At 44.3% G+C, this 25618-nt stretch overlaps 2 protein-coding genes across 3 annotated transcripts in view; both read left to right on the top strand.

Annotated features, from left to right (window-relative positions):
• nlrc5 (NLR family, CARD domain containing 5) overlaps positions 1-14732 on the top strand; it is a 33354-nt gene extending 18622 nt beyond the window's left edge. For both annotated transcript variants that reach the window (XM_066713508.1, XM_066713507.1), the window contains 29 exons: positions 179-268; positions 412-471; positions 758-841; positions 1449-1532; positions 1680-1769; positions 1902-1967; positions 2270-2338; positions 2467-2550; positions 5839-5922; positions 6240-6323; positions 6497-6583; positions 7163-7237; positions 7419-7469; positions 7719-7802; positions 7982-8065; positions 8177-8260; positions 8584-8667; positions 8952-9038; positions 9412-9495; positions 9962-10057; positions 10308-10391; positions 10737-10820; positions 11308-11391; positions 11631-11714; positions 12222-12305; positions 12432-12515; positions 12796-12879; positions 13301-13384; positions 13752-14732. In XM_066713508.1, coding sequence (XP_066569605.1) covers positions 179-268; positions 412-471; positions 758-841; positions 1449-1532; positions 1680-1769; positions 1902-1967; positions 2270-2338; positions 2467-2550; positions 5839-5922; positions 6240-6323; positions 6497-6583; positions 7163-7237; positions 7419-7469; positions 7719-7802; positions 7982-8065; positions 8177-8260; positions 8584-8667; positions 8952-9038; positions 9412-9495; positions 9962-10057; positions 10308-10391; positions 10737-10820; positions 11308-11391; positions 11631-11714; positions 12222-12305; positions 12432-12515; positions 12796-12879; positions 13301-13384; positions 13752-13833 — 2365 coding nt within the window. In that variant the 3' untranslated portion in view covers positions 13834-14732. The remainder of the gene's footprint in view (positions 1-178; positions 269-411; positions 472-757; positions 842-1448; positions 1533-1679; positions 1770-1901; positions 1968-2269; positions 2339-2466; positions 2551-5838; positions 5923-6239; positions 6324-6496; positions 6584-7162; positions 7238-7418; positions 7470-7718; positions 7803-7981; positions 8066-8176; positions 8261-8583; positions 8668-8951; positions 9039-9411; positions 9496-9961; positions 10058-10307; positions 10392-10736; positions 10821-11307; positions 11392-11630; positions 11715-12221; positions 12306-12431; positions 12516-12795; positions 12880-13300; positions 13385-13751) is intronic.
• A 1541-nt stretch (positions 14733-16273) lies between these two features.
• cpne2 (copine II) overlaps positions 16274-25618 on the top strand; it is a 39713-nt gene continuing 30368 nt past the window's right edge. Inside the window, exon 1 of the mRNA XM_066713506.1 lies at positions 16274-16608. The gene's annotated coding sequence lies outside the window, so the exon portion shown is untranslated. The remainder of the gene's footprint in view (positions 16609-25618) is intronic.

Here is a 25618-nt window from a genome sequence, read left to right as displayed (position 1 = left end):
GAGGGGGCGAATGGGAGGCATCAGTGTCCCGGGGGGTGGGGGTGGGTGGGGGTCTTGGTGTTTGGTCTCCTGTACTGCCTCTCTTGGTTCATCTTGTGAATTATTATTAATGTTGATTCACAAGTACATACACAAGTACCTCCCTCTCCTTATCTCTGTCTCTCTCTCCCCTTACCAGTATTAGCAACAGCAGGATATCTACAGATGGCGCCCTGCTGCTGGTCCGATCCCTCATAGACTGTGAGCGTGTCAGGGAAGTGGAGCTAAGGTACCCACCTCTTCACCAGCCACACAGAAGCTGGCTGATGCAGAGAACAGCCCAACTGGAAGAGATGCATTGTGTCATCGTCAAGACTTTTGTGAAAAATGCAAAATTATCAATCATTGTTGTTTTTTCATTGCATTCTTCAGACCCCAGGGCGAAGCTTTCATAAAGTTTGTGAAAGTAAAAGCAGAGCAAGCAACATGCAGGTAAGTCTGACATCCATGCCTTGTCTATGCTAATAAGCAGGGTGGCTTTTTGCTTGACTAGTTTTGTAGAAACATGTAGTTCACACACAGACATGCAGCTGCTTTGCGGGTGCTGGTACATGAAGGCTCAGTTCTTGTGGGTTCTGACCAGTACATATTGATGTTCTGAGCATATTTGCGATCAGTTTTATTTTTCTTCTTCATAGGAGCACATTTGTTTATTTTTTGTTCATGCATTTTTGTGTTTCCAGGGATAGGAATTTCATGTTGTCCTTGTCTCTTCTAGGTTGAATCAGTACAACCTGGACAGGAAGAATGTGGAGAACCTGTCAGGCATCCTGGAGAAGTGCTCCCGGCTGGCTGAAGTGGAGTGAGTGTGAGCGACACGGGAGGCGCGCTGGCCTGACTTGGCTGTGTAAACAGTGTAGTGTAAAACGCACACAAAGCAGGGCTAAAGGTCCAAGCAGCAGAAGCTCTGTGCCACGTCAACACTGGCTGCTCTGTAGAAATCCAGTATTTGGCCCCACTTGTTGGCACATGGGGTTCACTGTGCTCCTGGTCTAAAAAGTTAAGGTTTGAACCCATGTGAGGGATGATGGAATTCAGGTTATTATACAAAAAATTGCAGTGCTCCTCTGTAGAGCTTCTAATTATTAATCGATACTTCATTTGAAATGCTAATTTGCTTTAGTTTTTTTTTTTTTTTAAACATTCAACTTTGAATATTCAATATTTGAAATCTCCAAACTCTTTAAAATAACTCAGAACCTCTTATTAGGCAAATTATGAATTTAATTAAGTGTCCGATTAAGTCATTGAGAGTTTGGTTAAAACCAAAAGCATCAGAACAGTGGGGCCCTGGGAGCCGGGCGAGAGTGCTGCCTTGCACTGCCTCACTGATTTACATGTTCTTGTTTTTTTTCTGTTTTCATGGTTTCAGACATCTTATTGTCATTGTTATTCTTGTTACTTTTCAGCTTGTCCAGTAACGTACTGGAGGATGAGGGTGTGGGCTGCTTTCTGCAGTCCCTTCCCAGACTTCATATTTCAAGAGCTATCAAGTAAGCATCATTATTATTATTATTATCAGATGTTGTTGAAGTATTGTTATTAGTATTTAATGAAGTTCACCAACAAGTATTATCTTCAAATCCCTGCCAGCGTGTTTTGAGCATGTCTCTCTATGTGTGTGTTTATTCATTTTGCAGTCTCAACAACAACCGCCTCAGTCAGCTGGGAGTGCTGTACCTGGTGAACTCGATGAGTGTCTGCCAGCGAGTTGTGGAGATCGAAGTGTGGTGAGCTCTTTGTCTTTAGCAACACCCCCCCACCTCTCCTCTCTTTGGGCCCAAAGGGAAGTTAAGTTAAGGATGCAAACGCAGAGAAGTGCCTTAATTCAAAGCTGCCCTTGTTTCTCTTTTTCCACGTAGCTTGGGAACGGAGGAAAAGTCCCTGATTCGATTTATGCAAGATGAAGATGAACACCAAGGCGTCAGGTAAAACCGCAGGGCTGTAACACAGTAATGACAAATGTATAACAAGACTGTAATACCATCCAATAGAAAGCTTATAATCAGGGGGGCAGAATTTTGTGTAACAGCAAGAACCCAGCTCTAGAAATTCTGCAGTTGTCATCTCAGTTGTGCTTGTTTTTTCATATTTCTAGCTCTGCACATTGTTTTGCGAGGTTTGTACAAGGTTAATTACCATGGGAATTAGCAGGTGATGTATAGATTCCCAGTGTGCAACAGGAATGTGACAAAGCCAAGACATCTTGTCTGTGTGTGCTGTTTTGCAGGAGTATTGTACAAGACAGCCACTCTGTGTATGAGACCAAAGCTCATTGTACAATAGCAAGAAGAATCAGGTATGTACATATTATTATTATTATTATTATTATAATTATTATTATTATAGTTGATTGATTAGCATTCACTGTAAAAATGGGTCACAAAATGTCCCAGATGTTAACCCCGACCCTTCTCTTTCTCTCAGCCTCAGAGAATGCAGTTTCACCAAGGAGCATCTCGCAAAACTCGCTGACATTCTCGATAAGTGCGCCCAGTTAGTCAAACTAGAGTAAGTGTGTCAATTACAGAAAAGCGTATGAAGAAAGAGAAACGAGTGAAAGAATTGTGAACTACGTCTGTGTGTCCATTGGTGCCCCGGAGTGAGAACGTGTGGAGGAACAGCAGGGAGAAGTGTGGCGAGAGCTGGCGATTAATGACCCTCTCTCTTTCTGAATTTTCAATTTTTTTCAATGTAAGGAGCTTTATTGGCATGACAAACAAATCTGTGTTGCCAAAGCAATTGGACATTATACACATGTGTGGAAAATAAATAAAATAATAAATCACAATGCTTTGTAAGATGTATTAAAGTATAGAAAAAATTAAGAAAATGGCTATAAATTATATTTTATATATAGAAAGAAAGAATAAAGATAGTAATCTTAATATACATAAACAATTTACCTTTGTGTTTGTTTTTATCAAACACAGAAATAACAAGAATATACATCAGAAATGATTATTTTCAATTGCTCTGCCAGCCTGTGCTTGTGTGCAGAGTGTCACGTCGTGCCCCTCAGGCTGTGGCAGGCGGCGAAGTATTGGGCAGCCAGGAGGACTGACAGTTTTTCTTAATTATCCATTTAATCAAAGATTGGGTGGGCATTTATTATTGTATTAAAGAATATGTCCCTTATCTGGGCATATTTATTGCAGTGCAGGAGGAAGTGCATCTCTGTCCACCTCTCCAGTCTCTCAGTGACACAGCGCCGCTCCTCTCTGGGCAGCCAGGTGTGTCTGTGTCGGCCCGTCTCTATGGCCAGGCTGTGGTCACTGAGCCTGTACTTGGTCAGGATCCGACTCTGCTTCGAATCTCTGACAGTGAAGAGATACCCTGCCAGGGTGTATTCTAAGTTTAAGGCAATCCAGTTTACTTTGGGATTTGGTTTAATTGACGCATTGATCCAGATAGGAGGTTTTGGTTTGTTCTATAATTTGCTTGGCTCTGATTGGCTGTTGTTCAGCAGTGCTGGGGGGTCAGTGCTGTCGGCTTCAGGGCCAGCTGACGGAGGGGACTCTTCTCTGGGCTCAGCTCTGGGGTATTTAGGGCTTTATGTTGTAGTGAGTCTCGGGGGCTGATTTTTAGGTGATTTCGAAATTTGAGTGCTCTTTTTTGAATATTGATGAGAAATGGACATCTGCCTAATTCTGCCCTGCATGCGTTGTTGGGTATGGAGGGTGATCAGTGCCAAAATTAAGATGAACATGAAGATGATTATGAACATGAAGATGAACATGAAGATGATTATGAAGATGATAATTAACATTAACATGAAGATGATTATGAAAATGAACATGAAGATGATTATGAAAATGAACATGAAGATGATTATGAAGATGAACATGAAGATGATTATTAACATTAACATGAAGATGATTATGAAGATGATTATATGCATTGGATTAGCCAATAAGCACACTGGCTACCACCCACTAGCTCTGATTGACAGAGTTCAATGTTTTGTCACATTGAAAAAGAAACCATGAAACCATGTAACTCCATGAAATTAAATATATTTGTAAAAAATGTATATACCTAAAAAACATCATCCATACATCATAATTCGAACCCACAAAATATCAGTCTCACAGTTGTGTGCCTTAACCACTACATATAGCCTACCTATATCTGTATATGTATGTGTTCTATAGCTCCACAATACATTGTATAAAGCCTAAAATAAATGCAATATAGTAAAATGTAGGACTTAATTTAACACCTCCCTTTATCTATAGATACCGTGTGAGCGAGTAGATGTGTCTCTGTAAAATGTCCCGAATAAAAACAAACAAAATACAATATGGAAACTATTAGGTTTTAACTTCCATTGAAACACATCTGTCCGCCATCGCTCTGCGTCTGACTTCCGACGACTTTCTATGGCAACATTGTAAAAGCTGACAGTCTGCATCTTCATCCTCATCATCATCACTGGGATTTTGTGGGTTCGAATTATGATGTATGGATGATGTTTTTTAGGTATATACATTTTTTACAAATATATTTAATTTCATGGAGTTACATGGTTTCAGAGTATGGAGGACTATCCATACTGAAATTTAAAATAAATACACATTGAAAATAAATACATGATTAAACAAATACATGGACATTTAGGCCTATCTATTTATTTATTCATCTATTTATTTGTTTATGTATTTCAACATTTATTTATTCATGCATTAGTTTCAACATGTATATATTTATTCCCTGTTTGTCTCTTTGCTATTCACATTTGTCAGTGCGCTTCTACATTTCGTAGCGTCTCTTGTATTTCTTTTTCTTTATCAATGTGACAAAACATTGAACTCTGTCAGTCAGAGCTAGGGGGTGATAGCCAGTGTGCTTATTGGCTAATCCAATGCATATAATCATCTTCATAATCCTCTTAATATTCACGTTCATAATCCTCTTCATGTTCATCTTCATAATCCTCTTCATGTTCATAATCACATTCATCTTAATTTTGGCACTGATCACCCTCCATATTTGGAAGTGTTTCTCTGTACTTGTATTATGATTTTACAGAACTCAGACTGCAGGGTTTCTGCTGGGTGTTTTTCCCATTTGGTGTAGTCTTGCTGACTGAGTGGACCCCACACTTCACTGCCGTACAGCGCAATGGGCTGCATCACACTGTTGAATATTTTACACCAGGGGCGGGTTGTACTAACGGGATCTGATCTTGATCTTGATCTCAGTTGTGTTGTACTAAACGGATCAGGGCTCAATCTGAGCTCAGCATATTTAACCTCGCAGACATAATTGATCCTGTTTTAGGACCTACATCGAAGCGCAGTCATGCCTTACCAAAACACTTGAAGCTGTTAGCACTGAGAGATTTTGCAACCGGCAGATTTCAAATAGGTAACATTAAATGTAAATCAGGGTTTTTTTGTGCCTGATGTTTTTGGTTTGGTAGTTGTTTTTCTCTGGTTTTTGCATTCGTCATCAAACCATTTCTCAGCTGCTTTTGGTTGGATGTTAGTTTTGTTTACTTTTTTGAGTTAAGCCTTAATCGCAGCTTTTTGGAATATGTCATTGATCTATTGAACTGCCTGGTTTATGTCAGTCTGGTTTGGGTGGAATGGCGTTAAGGTATGGATGAGGTTTGTGATTTCAGGGGAATTGATTGCATTGGTGAATTGGTCCGCACTGTTTGGACCCCATCTGTATGTCTGTGTGATTCTGTGCTGTCCTGCTCTCTTCAGGAATACAGTGATCCGACAGTGGTCTGATGAGGGGTTTCTCTCTCTCTTTCTCTCTCTTTTCCCTCTCCTCTGATCCCTTTCTCAGAATGTGTGACAACACCCTCCACAGCGAGGGCTTGCAGACACTCAAAAACACCCTGGCCAGACTGGGCTCCCTGCAGAGATTGGAGTAAGTGGTGACCACAGGACTCCGGGGCCGGGCTGACCAACCCTGTTCCCCTGGAGAGCCACAACCCTGCAGGGTTTTCAGGCCTCTCAAACTCATTACTCACTGGACACCCTGAACGCAGGGAATTGGTCAATAATTAAGCCCAACCATTAACTAATTTAAGAGAACAAAAACTAAAAGGCCCCATGGCTCTCTGGGAGGTACAGAGGCTGGCCTCCCCTGTTCTAGGGAAGCCCTTGTGCAGCTGAATATTAAACACGTGCAGTGTGTGTGACCTCCTGAATTTGTTTTGCTTTTTCTCCATTTGCCTTCGTTAGGATAAGAAACAATGGCATTAGCAGGGAGGTGATTGTGAACCTAGTGCAGGAGCTGAGAAACTGTCCTAAAATGCTGTCCCTGAGGTAAGGAAAGTGCATTTCTGACATTAATTATGTTGCAGGCGGAAAGATGATATTTGAGTGTGTATACGGATGTGTGTCAGTGCATGTACCTGTGTGTGTGTACATGTATGTGCATGTGTGTGCAAGTGTGTGTGATCTCTGCTGGTCTCTAACTTGCTTGTCCTGTGTATCAGAGTGAGGGAGTCATGGATTACAGCTGGAGAGGCAGCTGTCCTGGTGTCCCAATGTCTGGACCTGAATCACAACATACAGGAGATACGGTGAGCCTGCCAAAGGCAAAGCAACTGGGTGGCAGTAGAAAACAATAACTGCAATCTCAGTTATTTTAATTTGTTCCCTCATTATTCACTGAATACTCACTGGCAGGACCATCCTCACTTGACTGTAACTGCTTTTGAGTCCAGTATGATATGATCAAACAAAAACATATTACAATGGAAGTAGAAATCAGAGCTGCTTATATTTTGGTGCTGCAGGAAACAGCTGCTCACCATGTGGTTGTCGTGGAAGGTAACATACTGTGTCACCCTGCAGTAAGTGGTATTTCTATAGTTTCTCATAATATGTACAGGGTTATACAGCTGATGATGCCCTGTTTCCAAGAGGAATCGATGTCTGGGGAAGCAAACATTAAAAAATGAGCACCTTTAAAAACACACACTTAGTGGTAGTCAGTGAGCGTTGTAGGGATGAATTGAGCCAGGAAGTGTATTTAAGTCTTGTAAGTAATAATGAAGCTATACTTAATACTGGCCATAGTTTTAAAAGTAAAAATATATATGTGTGTGTGTGTTGTTGATGTTTTTATTTGGGTCTGGATGCCTGCTGCTCATTTCCAGGGTCAACAGGAACACTCTCCACATCACGATGGGGAGCTGTCCACCATGCACAGAGCAGGAGAGGGACTTCCCAAGGTAAGTCAGCTGCCTGCCTCCCCGGACACTGCAGCTGAGAGGTGTCCTGTGTATAACAGCCCTCACACACACACACACAATGCTATGAGTGGACAGTGTCGTGGTATGTGGTGGATTGAGACACGGGACACTGCATGACACTGAGGCTCTAATGGTATGTGCTGCGTGTTTTTTGCTGTAGAGATGGGGGCCTGGGGGGACCGAGCTCCACGTCGGCGGTGAAGTCACTCAGGTGAGAGATGGGCACTGCCTCCTCCATTACACACACATGGTGGGGGTACAGCAGGGCTTAGCACTTTTTGCAGCTGAACCTACAGGGGAACAGGTCCCACCTTGACCATTGTCTGCAATGGGTTTTTGCTTTTTCCTTTCTTTCTTTTTAACTAACACCTGCCTGAAAAACATATTTTTGTTGTCGTGGTTAATGTTCTGTGATTCTGTGGCTGCAGTGTGACCCTGCTGGCTTGTGTGTGTCCAACAGCTTTGTGGACTGTGGACTGCAAGGACATCACCTGTCCTTCCTTCAGGAGGTCAGCCAACATTGTCCCCAGCTCCAGGAGTTAGAGTGAGTGTTGAGGCAATATGCTTTCTCTTGGGCATCCATCCGTGGCCTGTCACTTCACAGGCAGTATGCATGCGCGCGTGTGTGTGTGTGTGTGTGTGTGTGTGTGTGTGTGTCAGTCACTACCTGGAGAAGTCATATCCTGTTGTGAGCAGCTCTGATCTTCTCCCTCTTTCTTCCAGTCTGTCCCACAACAGCATTGGCGCAGAAGGGGCTAAAACTTTGTTATCTGTCCTCCCCGCCTTCACACACTTGAAAAAGCTCAGGTACCCTGTTTTAGTCAGCTGTACCGCACACATGCATTCTGAAGGCTCTGTGTTGTTTCTGATGGCCTTGCTGAATCTCCTGTCTTATAAGGGAAATTCTCTTTGTTACAGCCTCGAGTCCAAGCAGACCACAGAGTGTGAGATCCACCTGCTGGCTATAGGACTGAACTGCTGTTCCAACATCCAGAGCTTGAAGTAAGGGGCTTCCTCCACTCCTCTGCTATAGGTGTTGCTTGGTCCTTCACAGCTGACACAAGCTTAAAACGCTCCTTTGTGCCAAATGCATCGCTCCTTTTCTATAATCTTCCTCATGAATGGTGTTAAAAGCAATACTCCAGCTGCACATGCATTTGGAATTTGTGGACTGACAAATGTGAATCCGGGGTCGGAAAGCTGGGGCCCGGGACAGTTCAGACTGAGACATGGCCCCGGATGTGGATGTGATAAACAGTGCTGTGGCGATGCACACAAACAATGACAGGTGTTACAAACACAGCCCTGCTCTGTTCCCTCCACAGCTTCTCTCACAACAAGATTGGCGATGAAGGGGCCAAGGCGCTGGCGAGAGTCCTCCCAACACTGCGACACCTGAAGGGCATAAAGTATGTATTGGAGCTCAGCCTTCGGTCTCTCTACCCTGGGAAGAACAGGCTTAGTGTGTCAATAGGTTCTCCCTCTCAAACTATGAAACACAAGAATGCTTATGTTTATTTTTGTACCTGAGACTTGAATGTAGGTTTTGCTAAAGCTGCTATACAATACAAATCCATGCATCCATATATTCAGAACACAGACATCACAAGTGGTTATGTTTGGCATCTTACAGTGTGACTCTGGCTATCTGGCAGGATGATATTATTACCCCCTTCCCCCCTCTCTCTTTCAGTTTTTCCCATTGCTGTTGTCTGACGCCCATGGTAGGATTCCAGCTCGTCCAGGGGCTGTGCCAGTGCCCTGCCCTAGAGGAGCTCAAGTAAGATGCCATTTTATTTTCTCTATTATGAATCCTGCACTGTTGACTCAACAAACAAGGCGTTTCAGTTACTGGTAGTTATACGCATATAGAGCAGCCACTTCATTCACCTTCACTGAGATGAACTATAAAAACACAACTGATTGCAAAACCAGTTTTAGGGGATTTCTCCAAGATTGTTGTTTTGATGTGTCTGGTTTCGCTTTCTGTTTCTGCTTGTGTTTTGGACCCCTGCTGTGGCCACTAGAGGGCCTCATTCTCCACTGTACTGCTGCAGACGATTTCTGGAAAGACTGTTGTGGAATATTGTACATGCACTGGCAGCTCATTTGTAAAAGCCCTCTCCTCCCCTTCCCCTCCATGCGTTTTTCAGCTTAGACTCTGTGCAGCTGGACGACAGGGGGATGGCCTGCCTGGCTGCTGGACTTGGGCGCATGGCGTCAGTGAAGAGGTTAACGTAAGTAAAGCACGCAGGATGCTCGGCTGATGCTCGCCATGGTGCTCCTGTAATGCAGTGGGCAATTCCAGTTCCCAGCCGGGTTTTCACTTTGTTTCACTTTGTTCTAAGGATTGTTTAAATGCCTACTTTACATATTAGGGCAATTAGCAGAAATCAATTACCTTGGTAATTCAAATTAAACAAAATTTAATTGGTATGGGTGAGATTGTTCCTCTGAATAATGCCCCTGAAAATAACACAATTAACATTTATGACACACACATAGAAAGCTTTATAGAATTGTAATTAAATCACCTCGAATCAATGTTTTATGGCATTGTCCTTTGAGAGACTGCTGATTAAGACTTTAGTCCTCACGGCACAAGCTGCCTCCTAAAGCATTGTGTGTTTCGTGCTGTTTGCAGATCAAATACAGCGCTGCAGGTGTTTTTATAATGACCTTTTTTAATATGTTTTATTCCAGTCTGAACAAGATCACCAGCAGTCCAGAGGAAGGAAGCCAAGCAGTGCTGGGAGTGCTGGGCTCCATGCGGACGTGGCGTGGGATTGAGGAAATCGCGTGAGTGCCCTGCCCTACCTCAGGCTGTGTTGGTACAAGCGTAGCCGTCAGATGTCCCGTATCTCACAGCAGGCATGACAGTGTTACGAAGCACAAAATAGCAAGAGTAGATCAAGAAATCAAAACGTTCATTCAGACAGACTGGCCTGTGTGTGAGTCGTCGAAGTAGGTTGGCCGTGTCTGAGGATTTACATTCCAAGCGTGTTGTTGATGAACTCCTCTGTGTTCTTGCTGTGTTTTCCCCCTGCAGTTTAAATGAGATCAGAATGGGTGATAAGGGCATACTGGAGCTGGCCTGCCACATCCCGGCCTGGGACCGGCTGAGGAAGATCAGGTAGACTCTGCAGCTGTTCAGCAATCCCCCGATTTAGATATTAAGACAGGCAGCATAAGTCACTGTGAAAGTGTCAGATTTCTCTATAAGATGACACCCCAATCTCAGCTCCGAACTCTACACGCCTTTGTGGGACTAATGGCTAAAAAATCCAATAAACAAAAAATGACATAAATAAAACATTGCTTCCCTGGGACTGGGCCCCTAGCAGAATTGAGGAGCAATGTAAATTTGCTGTAGCACTAAGGTCTCCCTGAGAAATGAGCCCCAAGGCAGAGTTGACAGTGAGTTATGATGCTCTCTCCACTGAAACAAACTCAGCAAAACTGTCCTGTGTCCTGGTAGCCTCTCCGAGAACAAGATCGGTGAAACCGGAGGGGTGAGACTGACGGAGGCCCTGGTCGGCTGCAGGTTACTCGAGGAGATCAAGTGAGTGTGGAAAAAGGGACGGGTGTTCATGAGGTCGTTCGTACTGTCCGTCCGTTAGTCTGGTCCGTGTTCTGCATCCATGATTCAGACGGGCTTTATTTCTCGACTCCCTAAGGCTACGTTTTAAAAATCCCCCCTTAGACTTCCTGTTGATTTACATCTGGCTGTAGCTGGGGTCCTGTGTTCTGCATGACTGGAATACAGTTTTTAAAAACCAAACGAGTCAGGCAATACACAGGGCCCTACATGTAGCATTGCAAGTCAAAACCCAAAGGTGACTGACATCGCATAGTGAATAAACCTGTATTTTCAATCTGCTCACGGCGAGTGGTGCTGTGATGAAGACTGGACGCTCTGGAGACATTGGCCACAGGTCTCTGCGATGGTGCCAGAGCTCCTGTTGAGTATCGCTAGCTGGCTGATGCACAGTGACCGAGCGCACGCAGTTCAGACACTACAGCCCTAAAGCTTGTCCCTTTGTGCGCAGCCTTGCGAGGAACAGCATCGGGGATACCACGGCGGGCAAGCTGTCTGAAGTGCTGCCGGCAATGCCACGCCTGAGAGTGCTGATGTAAGTGTGTGCTTTCCTGTCCTTAGAGGCAATACCGACTCAGTCCATAGGAGTCAGAATAATTAGTGTTGTCTAGTCCAAGGGAGATGTAGCATGCATGTGTCTATGTATCTATGTTTTTGTTCTAGTGCTGTACATCCTTGCATTTAAAAAAAAAGTAAAATCTCTCTGTAAGCTCTCTCTCTCTCCTGTTACGGCTGCTCTACTGACTCCGCTCACCCAGTCCTGTTTCTCTGCAGCCTACAGTCCAATCGTATCGGTCCGATGGGGGGGGCGTGCCTGTCCCAAGTGTTTCCTGCTTGTAAAAACCTGGAAGAGATCAGGTAAATACAACCCCCTGCTCGCCTCAGACTCAACATCTGCCCGGCTTTAGTCATAGAGAAAGGAGGCCCAAGTTCAGTGTGTTATTATTATTATTATTATTATGGTCACATTTTACAATAATGGACACAAATTCTTAATGAATGAATGTATGGATCCCACACGAATAACACATGAATGCCTCATGTACTTCTACTGAGTTCTGATGCTGAACACCTGTATAAGCCCTGACCCCAAATCTAGCCTGTCCCCCTCTCCCAAACCCTGATCCTCACCTCGTTATTCTTGTGATTAAAGGCAGAACTCATATGAAGTGCATCAGGTATTCATGTGTTATTCCTGTGCTATTCATACATCATTTCATTGGGAATTGGTGCCCATTATTTTACATTGTGATCCCTATTATTATTTTAACATACAGAAGTCTTTGTATGCATCAGTACAAACACATAGGCCATTCCTTTTCCTTTTACACACCAAGCCCCAACCACTGCCTCTTGATTTCACAGCCTGGCAGAAAACATAATTGGGAGAGATGGAGCGGTGAGCCTCTCAGACGCCCTGGTCCAAATTAAGTCCTTGAAGAAACTTGAGTGAGTGCATTTCAGATTCATCCCTCTTCTGATCAGAGCAGCGGGTGCATTCGTGTCTGGTTCAGTGTGGGTCATAGTAAAGCGTGTGCAGCTGTGGTGCTGAGATGGCTTTACTTGTCTCCACAGTCTGAAGCTGACTGAGCTGAGCCCAGATGGGTCCGTGCGTCTGGCTGGCAGCCTCGGCCACTGTGTCCGTGTGGAGGAAGTCAAGTGAGTGTGATGCCCTCTCCCAGCCGGGCAGGGTCTGCAGTCTGGCTTCACTGCGATGACCCAGAATGGCCACCACGCTGACGTCAGCCCAGACTGATGCCTCTCACCTGAGGGAGAGAGGGGAGGGAAACCACTCAAGTGGAGGTGGTGGGGTTTGGGTTTATTATTCATGTTTTGTACAGGTTGTAAATGACTCCATCCTATAAAGAGATGTGCACTTTCTCAGATCATACAAGGACTTGATATTAACACCATCGCTTTGTGTTGCTGCTGATTTCAGTTTGTCGTGGAACAGCATAGGAGATGACAGTGCCCACAAACTAGCCGAGGTTCTGCCAAGGTGCCAGAGACTCAGGAGCCTGGAGTAAGTATCAGATTCAGTGAAACCCTTTGAAATAAGTGAAGGTGGTTTTTTCCAGAGTCCTGAAATATGTGTATTTTCACACTAATTAAACCATAATTTTCCATGTTCATAATTTATATCTAATATATTATTATTAATATTAATACAGCTAATTTTGTATGGTGTTTCAGAGATCATTAAGGGCTATTTTGGAAAGTCTTTAAATAGCTGGCAATACTGAATGTCTGCTTTTTTAAAAACATTGGTCTTTACTACATGAATTAGCTAAATGCACAGAGTGGCTTTCAGGGGGATTGTATTAATACACCTGGTACTGTGTTATTTTAATTTGATTTTTTTAAATAGTGTTCTATATAGCCAATCACCTAGTAATGACATGTAAATGTCACCAGCATCTTCACCAAATTCAAATCTTTTCCAGTTTGGAGCGAAACGCAATTACAATCATCGGAGCTGAAGCCATCGCGGCGAGATTGAAATCTTGCTCTTCCATTGAAGTTATAAGGTAAACATTTTAAAACACATCTGCGGATACTGCCAGGGGATGCAATACTGGCTATTTAATGCAAAGTGATTTTGTCTCCCTTGTCAGCTGTCGGATGGAGACGTTGCTGTCACTGTTGATAAACAAGGAGATTAACATAACTGTGTTTGTGTGTGTGTGTGAGAGAGAGAGAGAGAGCTGTAAGCAGGGGTTCAGGTAGCTGCAGATAAGGATGTGCACATACTCATGGAAGAAGGAGAACATGCTGAAATGCACCTGATACACTTTGTAATTTGAACCTAATTCTATCACTGATACACTAATAACACTAATAATGATGATGATAATAATAATGATGATGTAATGATGTTTCACTGCGTGCTTGCAGGCTGTGGGGAAACAAGATCAACAAGGACGACTTCCCGTATCTTCAGGAAAAAGATCCTCGGCTGAACTTTTCTTCCTGCTGACTCCAGCTGCAGTTATGACACTGAAACCTTTCGCACTGAAGACCGGGACGGTTCCCCAGAGAAGGGCTTGCACTGGGCCCCGTCACGGAGACTACCTCGAGCACACCGGCTCTCTGCACCTCCCCGATCTTCTGTCTTGCACACTTTCCCCTTTTCATTTGCCTTTTGAAAGAGAGAAGAAAATAACAGATAGGGAACATATCAAAGGGTGGTGTATGTATGTGTGTGTGCATGTATGTATGTGTGTGAGTGTGAGTTTGTATACAATTGGAGAGCACTTATTTAAAAATAAAATGTATTCCTTTTCAAACACACACACACAACTAAAGCTAGGAGTCGGTGACAATAGTTGCACAAACACTGCTGAGCTCTTGGAGGCAGATGCTGAAACCCTGTCCTGTCCTCTCGGGCTGGACCAGGCCGCGCCCTGCCATTCGGTGAAACAGCTTCTATGACCTCATCTCAGAGCAGGCTCTGACTCAGCATCAAACTCAATTCACAAATCAGGCAGCACAAGGACAGCCCCATACTTGAAGAGCCCACACGCTCCACACACGAGGGTTGGTCACCTTAATATGAATGACCTCATTGTGTGTGATTCCAAGCTTCACACCCTGCATCACACTGGCTTCCTGGCCTAGCTAGCGCTGTGTTCTCCATTCAGTCTCATAATTTATTACAGAAATATCAATCCCTGGATTTTTGTTGTGGTTTTGTTTGGTTATCTACTCAGTTGGATGTGTGTTTGACAATGCTTTGGCGAATGCAAAATCTCATTAACAAAAAATCAGTCTCTAATTGAGTTTTTGTGAAACTGATGATGGTTGTGTTGTTCTTGTTTTTTGATCAAGACCACTTTGCCATTTTCTTTTTCTTACAGAATAAAATGTATTCATTCAGTTGTGTGTTTTTCGTGTTTCGCGTGCTAAGGTTTGTGGTCCCTACTTCTACTACTGTTGTGCTACTGTATATTCAGTGTGGTAGGAGTCAGTCTAAGGCACACATTCCCCACTAAAGCTCAAACAGATGACTCTCCAGTGAATTGTTTCTTTAGATGACAAACACAGTTTTCCCACTGTACTACGGACCACAGGGAAAACTGTCAGTATCATTATAGTGAAGTATTATGCAGATTACACAATCTACCTGTTTCTGAGTGGGCAGGGAAACTGAAGGTAGGTTTCACAGGCCTGCCATTGCATAACATCATAGCAAGTGCGCTCCTCCGTTCCCCCTCAGGATGGCAGTGCACATGCAGACAGGAAACTTGCTTTTCCGCCCAACTTGACACCAGCATGAAACGGTGTTAAAGTTAAACATGACATTGTGGTCTCCCTTACAGATGTGATGATTCCAGTGCACTCTGGAATGTGAATGGGGAGTTTAATGAGTTTCTGTTTCAAATACTTTCTCATACTAAGTGTTCGGGGTTTTCCATTAACTCAATCGTGCACTGAAGTCTGGAAAACCAAACAAACTATAAACTGTAGGCTGAAAATAAACACGACTGAAGGAAACCACCGAAATTAAATGTACGATTATAACGACAGGCACATGGACAGTAGTGAGAGAATTCACAGCCACAGATAACGAAAATGGATAACCACAGTGGTGCTAGTGTCGAGTGAGACTCACAACCGCTGGCTACACCCTCACTCAGCTCAGACACTGGCATGCACCGATCATCATGAATCAATTAATTAATTAACTGAACAATTAGTGTATTTAAGACTAAGTAAGTAAGAGTCGCTAGGGTAAAGTTAGTCCTTGCTCAAATATAGCCTTATTTCTTTGTATTATTACTATGACTATTGTTGTTTTTGTTATTATTGCTGTTGCTATTGCTTGAGCTACTCTTTTTATCCACACAGAGAGTGTGCAATGTGTGTATAATGCCCCCTCAGTTGGAGGGTGTTTTCCGAGGCCGTGCGGTCCAGTGATCTGTCTCTCAGCCCACTCCATTGTCCCACACTGGGAATTGAGAATTAAACCGCATGGCCTTGGCTACACGAATCTGATCAATTTTAATTCCCCACTCCTCACTCCTTTTCACAGCATGAACGCCAATATGTATGGTTTCTGTATGATTTGATTCTGTTATTTGGACCTGTGTAAGAGATGCATCTATGTTGTTGCAATGTCATGGTGGAGTGGCACCAATCTGGGCGTTTCAGTGCGGGACAGCCTCCATGTGGGCGGATGTTGCGCCTCCGAGGAAACGATTAGGGAAGTGGAGTAATAAATATGGCATCAGACATCATCCTGCAACCATGTCCCCCTGTCAAAAAAAAAAAAAGAGTAGAATAATTACCAAGACACAAGCAAGCTATGTGTTTCATTTGCAAAAAAAAACAAAACAGTTCAATAGATGTGCCTGGTTGGAAGTGCATGTAAAGTCTGGGTCACTGATGACGGTATGCACACACACACACACACACACACACGGCTGTGGAGGCTCGGTGTGGAGAAAGTGAGCCGCTGCCGTTCGCTCCCCGGCGCTGGGCGGAGTCCCTGACGCTGGAGACCCGCGGATCTGTCACTTTCGCAGCGCAGTCGGCACAATCTGACAAGGATTAAAAACCGAGGCGATACAAAGTGTTGCTACTGTTACTAATATCTCATTTGCTTGTTTCGCCGAGAGCGTTGTTTCCAGTGCAGACTGCAGTTGTATTATATTTTTTTTTAATGCAATGCTTCAGTCATAAACGCAGGACATTTCTTGAAAACTTCAATAATATCCGAAGACTGAAACTGCGGAGCGCTCGGCTGCATTGGGTAAGAAACTGAGAGAGGGGTGGGGGGTGAAGTTCAAAATAAAAATAGTTCTTGTGCGGGAAGGACAGAGTAAGGAAGTTTTTAGAAAGCGTCCATGTCTGTGTTAAAGCCAGCAGGAACCTGTGCGTGTTGTTTTGGGACGGTTTGAAGTCGACGGTAGTAAACAGTCAAGGAAAGCATGACAGCTGGGGAGTTAGCGCTGGCGACGTTTACGGTGCGGGGAAATGCGCAGAGCTGCCCGGGGAACCGCGCTACAGCCCGGCCCCTCTGAGCGCAATTCCGCTTCCACCTCCACTGGACGGGGCTTCAGAACAAGGGGGCGATTTAGAGAACAGGTCTGCTTTAAAAACGGTCCAGACGGTGCCAAGATCCTTCTCCAGCTGCCGTGGACTCTCCTCTGGGTAGTGGACAATAATGGAGTGATATAGAGGTACAGGACAGTGGACAATAATGGAGTGATATAGAGGTACAGGACAGTGGACAATAATGGAGTGATATATAGGTACAGGACAGTGGACAATAATGGAGTGATATAGAGGTACAGGACAGTGGAAAATGAATAATGGAGTGATATAGAGGTACAGGACAGTGGAAAATGAATAATGGAGTGATATAGAGGTACAGGACAGTGGAAAATGAATAATGGAGTGATATAGAGGTACAGGACAGTGGAAAATGAATAATGGAGTGATATAGAGGTACAGGACAGTGGACAGTAATGGAGTGATATAGGTACAGGGCAGTGGAAAATGAATAATGGAGTGATATAGAGGTACAGGACAGTGGACAGTAATGGAGTGATATAGGTACAGGGCAGTGGAAAATGAATAATGGAGTGATATAGAGGTACAGGACAGTGGACAGTAATGGAGTGATATATAGGTACAGGAGAGTGGACAATAATGGAGTGATACGGGTACAGGACAGTGGACAGTAATGGAGTGATACGGGTACAGGACAGTGGACAGTAATGGAGTGATATAGAGGTACAGGACAGTGGGCAGTAATGGAGTGATATAGGTACAGGGCAGTGGACAATAATGGAGTGATATAGAGGTACAGGACAGTGGACAATAATGGAGTGATATAGAGGTACAGGGCAGTGGACAGTAATGGAGTGATATAGATGTACAGGGCAGTGGACAGTAATGGAGTGATATAGAGGTACAGGACAGTGGACAGTAATGGAGTGATATAAAGGTACAGGACAGTGGATAGTAATGTCACAGAAACCCCATAAACTGGTTAATTGGGTTAGTAGGGCTCCGGGGGTACTTTTTGGCTAGTATTCCTGTTCCTAGCATGCCTGTCTGCTGGCTGGGTGCTCCTTGTTGTGGCCAAGCGACTGACACTGATTACACACCTGCTCGGAAACGATGACGGACGCATGGTAGGGGAAGGGACACGTGTGAATTGTTCCTCTGGGTGCTGTAGTTAACTCTAACTGGTGTTCGTGGAGTAAGCTGTTCCAGCTCTCTGTAGTGTAGTTATTTGTTTTGCATCTGAATTTCATTGACATACATATATAAACAAACAAACATACATGTATTGTAAAACATATTCCTCTCACTGTAATGTTCTGGATAACTTACCTAGGACAGTGTTTCTATTTTCAAGCATAAATCACACGTACTTAACATGAAATCTTGTGTGCCCCCCCTTTTTTAGTTTTAGTTAGTGGCAGGTACCTACTAATGTAATAAATACAATGTTGTATATGGCAGAGTCCCTCTTTTGAAATTGCTGTTTTCATTTCAGTTTAAAGGTTCTGCTTATTAACTAGGTGTCAGTTTCATTCATTTTTATCCCTGTATGATGTGAAGGTTTCTTAATTCTTAAGGGATGTGTGGAACATATTGATGTAATGCAGTAAGGCACACCTACTCAAATTAACACATTCTGTGGCACATCAATCTTAGTTTAATTCTGTCTGATTTAAAAAATATATTTTTTAATTTAAAATTAACATGTTATTCTTTATGATTCTATTTTTGTCACTTTTCAAATATTGTGTCGCACACCTGTTCGTGCCTTATGTACGCACCGATGCGCCACAGCCCACTGGTTGGAAAACGGTGCCAGAGGACATGTGTAAATTATCCTGCCCCATTTAGCAGTGCTGAATTAGCAATAACAATGAGGATTGTCAGGACCGTGTTAAACCTTAGCTGCCATAAATATTTAATGTTTGCATTGTGTAAAAGCTTCACGGTTCTTCACTACATTCATACAGCAGCTGCAGAGATCCACAGGTTTTAACGCCTCGTTCATGACGAGTGTCAGTCTGTTAGGATACATATTTTAGCAGCAAAATCCCAAGAGGAGGATTGTCTGTAAATCTCACTTGGAAGTGACAGATGCAGTTGTTAATTCAATATATCAGACCGGAAAGCACGTTCATAGTAGAAGTCTGTAATTTAATTTAGTCTGTAATCATGGTTTAACCGAAACCCAAAAAGAAAAGCAACTTGAATTGACTGAAGGCAGAGCCTGCAGGTGTGGGTGTGGTGTGAGCGGGTGAGGGGGTTGATCGGGGAGGGTGCGCAGTCCTGTGTGTAACCTGAGTGATGATGGACAAAAGCTTTTTACGTAGGATTGTTAATGCAAGGGGCGAACAATTTGGTAAGAAAACAAAACGACAACTGAAGGAGCGGTTGAGCTGTGACACGGCAGCACTCCTGTGGATGCTCTTTGTTAAGCAGGGGCAGGCAGCCAGTTCCCACCCGTGGTTCAGCAGCAGCCCAGTAGGCCGGCCTGTCTCCAGCTCCTATATCGTCACGTTGTCTCCCCGTTTATCGTCATCACCTGTCCACGGCTGCGTCTGCTGCCCCTCCTGAACACTAAGGTCATAAGCTCATACGCCTGTCATGTCAGTCAGCGCGCGCTATTCAAGTTGGCATTTGAGGGCGATGGATGAATCAGTTAAAAGTGCTGTCAATGCATCATTCGCACTGCGTCACACCAAACGCAGCGTTCCAAAAGACAAGGTTTTTTATTTCGTGTGGTTGAGTCATCTGCGCCAGTGCTGCCTGTCCTTCTGGTTGCAATCGGCTTTCTGAGTCCGTATGGGTTCTGTTCTGCCGGGTGGCATGACTGCAAATACCAGCCTTCGACACAGAAGGGAAACAGATAAGACTCCCATTGCTTAGCTGCTGGATCCGTTTCAGGCTTTTAAGAGCAGCCGGATCCTGAACAAGCCAACGCCATGTGCTGGGTAACTCAGGCTTGTCACAGTGCACACAGAGGACATTACAGTGACAGATGTTTGGAATTTTAAATAGTATTAAATATCTTGCTTTTATGCATCTTCGGTACAATCTGTACCAAATTGATGTAGCTTGTAAGAAAATAAAAGGTGAGGGGAGGAACATTTGTGTACTTGTGTATGTGTGTGCATGTGTGTGTTCTGTTTTCCTCTCAGTTCGTCTCTACAAATGTAATGGCAAATAGTGGTCGATGCATTTCCTCTGAAAATATGACACCCTCTACACTGTGTCACAGTATGGTGTGTCCCTCTTCCAGCCAGGCTGACAGGGTTGCCGCCAGTCCTTCCCACTAGTGGCTTCCAGGCTGGCATTCGAGTCCGAGCCTCAGGCCACAGTCATCCCGCAACTTCAGAGAATGGCAGTAGTGACATTGTGCGAATGGCAGGAGGTTGTATGGACGCAAGAGGGAACAAGAGGTGTTCAAATTATAAATCTTGTCAGACGACAAAAAACTGAAACAGATCAAATGGAAAATATCTTATTACAGCCACTGCATGAAACCCCACCCTTGTGCAGTCTATATGGCTCTCTTGGTTAAACACGGAGGGGGCTGGGCACTGCTCTGTAAGTCTCCTCTGTGGCCTGGCTTCTCCAGTGGGTTATAGAATGAAAGAGACCATTCTCGGGGTGTTTCAGGGGCGTTTCCTCAGCCAACACACAGGGCTGCACCGCTGCCAGGATCCTCCCCCGAGGGTGAGTCATAGCAAGAAAAAAACAGAAGTAGCAGCTTTTTAGAAATCTGTGTGAGGTCAGACTTCATATGCTCAGGGGGACGGGATTTGCCCTGCCCCCGGCCCTTTGCCTGCTCTCCAGCTCCCCCTGCCCTGACACACAGCTCAATTGACTGGATAAGATCAGAGCCAGAGCCCCGTCGTCTGAGTACTACAAGAGAGAGAGATGCTCGGTCTGGTTTGTGTCGTCTGAGGCACCTGAATCAACAGAGACTTTAATTGTTACATGATTTCTGAGAGGCCCAGTAAAGCACGCTGCCAGCATAAAAGCAGCACGGCTTTTCTTTGTGATATTATAAAAATAATAGGGAAAAAACCAAAGGAAAATTGCGATTTAGCAAACATAGATGCAGCACATATTTATAGATTTCCAGCAATTCTGTTTGTGTTTGTTCAGTTTCACAAGTATCAATACCCAGTGTAGAGGGTGCTTCAGTGTCCACTTGTTTACCCATTCAGACTTCTCCTTCACACACACACACTGACTGACAAGCCAATAACCTATTTCCACACTGGCCTTAACTGGAGAGTGTTTGTGGACCCAAGTCTAGGCGGCGTATGTTCCTATTTATTTTTTAGCTCAAAGTAGGAAGTATCCGCTGCATGCATAAACAAACAGAAAGTTTAAAGAGGCAAGGGGCCTGGCTGTCCTCCCTGTGTTGTGTGCTTGGTGTTTCAGTGACTTATTGATCCAAGCAGCTCATAAAAACATTTCTTGAAGGATCTGGAAGGAATGCCTAGGTCCTCAGTGGCTGACTAGTGACCCCTGCCTCCAGTCCTCAGTGCACTGTACTTCATTCCTGCTTGGATGCTTTATATTATAAATGGAGGCCTGTGTTTTCCTCTCTGCCCCCTCACCTGCATGTCAGATCTGATGCTCTCTGAAAGCACATGCACTGACACATGTGCTCAATTTATTTATATATGTGGTGTTTATATAAGTATGTGTGTATATATATATATATATATATATATATATATATACACTCACCTAAAGGATTATTAGGAACACCATACTAATACTGTGTTTGACCCCCTTTCGCCTTCAGAACTGCCTTAATTCTACGTGGCATTGATTCAACAAGGTGCTGAAAGCATTCTTTAGAAATGTTGGCCCATATTGATAGGATAGCATCTTGCAGTTGATGGAGATTTGTGGGATGCACATCCAGGGCACGAAGCTCCCGTTCCACCACATCCCAAAGATGCTCTATTGGGTTGAGATATGGTGACTGTGGGGGCCAGTTTAGTACAGTGAACTCATTGTCATGTTCAAGAAACCAATTTGAAATGATTCGACCTTTGTGACATGGTGCATTATCCTGCTGGAAGTAGCCATCAGAGGATGGGTACATGGTGGTCATAAAGGGATGGACATGGTCAGAAACAATGCTCAGGTAGGCTGTGGCATTTAAACGATGCCCAATTGGCACTAAGGGGCCTAAAGTGTGCCAAGAAAACATCCCCCACACCATTACACCACCACCACCAGCCTGCACAGTGGTAACAAGGCATGATGGATCCATGTCCTCATTCTGTTTACGCCAAATTCTGACTCTACCATCTGAATGTCTCAACAGAAATCGAGACTCATCAGACCAGGCAACATTTTTCCAGTCTTCAACTGTCCAATTTTGGTGAGCTTGTGCAAATTGTAGCCTCTTTTTCCTATTTGTAGTGGAGATGAGTGGTACCCGGTGGGGTCTTCTGCTGTTGTAGCCCATCCGCCTCAAGGTTGTACGTGTTGTGGCTTCACAAATGCTTTGCTGCATACCTCGGTTGTGACGAGTGGTTATTTCAGTCAAAGTTGCTCTTCTATCAGCTTGAATCAGTCGGCCCATTCTCCTCTGACCTCTAGCATCAACAAGGCATTTTCGCCCACAGGACTGCCGCATACTGGATGTTTTTCCCTTTTCACACCATTCTTTGTAAACCCTAGAAATGGTTGTGCATGAAAATCCCAGTAACTGAGCAGATTGTGAAATACTCAGACCGGCCCGTCTGGCACCAACAACCATGCCACGCTCAAAATTGCTTAAATCACCTTTCTTTCCCATTCAGACTTTCAGTTTGGAGTTCAGGAGATTGTCTTGACCAGGACCACACCCCTAAATGCATTGAAGCAACTGCCATGTGATTGGTTGGTTAGATAATTGCATTCATGAGAAATTGAACAGGTGTTCCTAATAATCCTTTAGGTGAGTGTATATATATATATATATATATATATATATATAATCAATTCATTTGCTGACTAAGTAGCAGGTCTGCTTACACATCATTCCGTTCTGTATCTGCCGTTTAGAATTAATTACACAGACTGTCCTGCTCTGGGAAGACTGATGCAAGTTTGTTGTGAAATCGAGGGAAGCAGCAGAACAGCCTTGTGATTACAGGGTAGCAGGATGAGCTATAATGGACACAATCTGGGACCTCCAATTATACAGCCCAAGTTGTGCCTAAGGACATGCAGTTAGGCCACAGCTCTTCAGATATCTCAATTAGCTGCTTTCACTGCCAGTTCAGCAATTGACAAGCAGTACAGCAGAAGTGTGCATCGATCATTTCACCTGTGTATGTTTGTGTGTGTGTGTCTTCCAGTGCTCCATCACCCTCTATAGGACCCCCCTCTGCAACTGACAGGCACAATGGCTGTGTTGTGTCCCTGCATCCTGAACGGGGGTTAATTATGCCAGAAAGAACAGCTCTGATGAATCTCAGTTTTCAGTGAGATCTGATTTGCAGCCTGGAGGGAAGCATTCATGTAAGAGTCAGGGAGCTGAGCAGATTAACAAAGACAAGAACAAAACAAACAAAACGGATCCCAGAATATGTGTGCAAAACTCAAAACGGTGGAACTGAATATGAAAATAATCTTTCATAGCAGTTGTATCAATGAGGTTTCTGTTGTGTGGCTCCATAGTCCATTGCGGCCAGGCTCCTGTCCTTAGCTATCCAGTGTTCACAGGGAGCAGTTTTCCTGTACTGCTGTTTTCTGAACAGACCAAGATTCGTTCTGATGCACACTGTCTGAATTTGACTATAAGTGCACTGGAAACGCGATCGATAAGGAGGATGTTTCTCACTGGGAGCTGCAGAGATAATGCATTGGCACACAAGGTGGGATAGCACATGTTGGAGCTGGTGTGGGTCTCCCTTTCCTCCTGTCTGGGAGACACGGTTAGTGTAATGGTGAGGATTACATGGATTTGCAGATTGCTTGCTGGGATTTCTGGTTTAGATACTGAAATCTCTTTGTTCACCAAACAGGGATAGTGCCAGGAATGGAAACAGGCAAAACCACACTTTTTCCAAAGTGCATCTGTGGGTACGTCAGCTGACTCCTCACTCAGCCCCTGAGTGAGAGCCTGACTTCTTAACCTCATTTGATGTCTTCAGTGGGTCATGTCTCATTTATCCAGCTACTTGTCTGCCAATTGGCTGTGCTCCTGTTTAGTCCCCTCCACCCCCCAAACTTTTAACCAACTAGGTCACAGGTCAGCACCCCGACTCCTGTAAAGCCATGGGATCTTTGGGTCTCCATTCCAGCTGTGTTCCAGACTGCTTAAATTGGGCCGATGCTTTGCTTAATTAGTCCGAGTTAACATGCTTAACTATTCTGAGTTCCCTATATAAGTCTGCAGGCCTGTGACTCTGACCTGGGTACTCGATTATTATTAAATCCCCTTCCAGAAATATGAGCTCCGAGGTTCCAGGTGGCTGCAAGGGACTGTCCCCGCCTCACTTCGCCCTGCAGAGCATTCCTGAGCAGCCTGCCCACACTCTCGCTCGTGCCGCCTCACCTCGCCTCACCTCTCCCACCTCAGCTCCTCCACCTGCAGCGCAGAATTACATCAGACACAGAAAACAGCAATTTTGACTCGAATCCAGTTCAAATATACAGTTTTCACAGCTTGCGAGGTGAAAGCGGTAATCTTAGCAGGCTGCGCTTTTGAAGACACAAGCTCTGAAACTTTCTTTTTAATTAAATTTTAAATGTCTGTATATTGCCTACTGCATATGAAGTGGATTAACAACAAGATGTGAAGCTGTTAATGCTACCCTCTATGGCTGTGCTTTAAAATTCCTTCACTGTTCACACTGTGTTTTACTAGAAACCAAAAGCAAACAAAAGAATGTATTTATACATAAACAGACCAGAATTCCCCTGAATGTTCTGTGACACCTACACACAAGGGCGTCCGGTGACTCTGCCCTTGGAATTATAGGTATTATTTTGGAGTGTGTAACCTGCTCGATAACCATCCGCTCCACTCCTCTCCTCGCCTCTCCTCCACTTCTGAGAGGCTTCAGGGCCACTCGGGCTCCTTACAGCCCAGTGACCGGGTTCACCCCCCGAAAGAGAACTCTACATACCGAGTCTACACAGCTGTTTCCGCTCAGCAGACCGCATGATAAAGGTGCAACTTGTAATTAAAAAAGAGTCAAAAGGGATTTTTAGTTGCCGGGTAAACGGTGATTACATGTTGAGAGAGCGCAAGGCAGAGTTTCCATTGACCACTTTAGGGTTTTTGAAGATTACACCGTTGTTGTGTCTGGATGGAGTTTTCCATCACGTCACAGTCTGTTCCCCGACACCGTATCATATGGGATGTAGCAATGATCATCAAGGTGCCACTTAGGGCTGGGTTATATATAGGAGAGCAGCAGGGTTTGGGTCTTAAGCGCAGCAGCACTCCCTATGGCTTCAGTAAGGTTGAACGGGAGACGTGCACAACTCGCCATGCACATGCTATACGGACTGAAACAGTGCTTCGGCATAAGAGGTGAGTTGTGCTTGGCGCTGGGTTTGTGTATGCGTGGGGGGAAGTCTTCCAGAACACGATTCTGTTCCACATGTTGTCTTTCAGTGTAGTGATCAGCATTATCAAGTTTAATCTGTGCAGCTGGAGTCAGCGTTGTCTTGTGAGGCTGTGATGAGGAATTTTGGATTGCCTTCTCTCTCTTCAGTAACATCAATGGCTGTATGTGAGTCAGCTAGAGCGGGGAAGC

The sequence above is a fragment of the Amia ocellicauda genome, chromosome 9, assembly GCF_036373705.1.
Source record: "Amia ocellicauda isolate fAmiCal2 chromosome 9, fAmiCal2.hap1, whole genome shotgun sequence".
NCBI lineage: Eukaryota > Metazoa > Chordata > Actinopteri > Amiiformes > Amiidae > Amia > Amia ocellicauda.
Note: the sequence above shows the minus strand (reverse complement) of the source record. Positions and strands in the feature narration are given on the sequence as shown.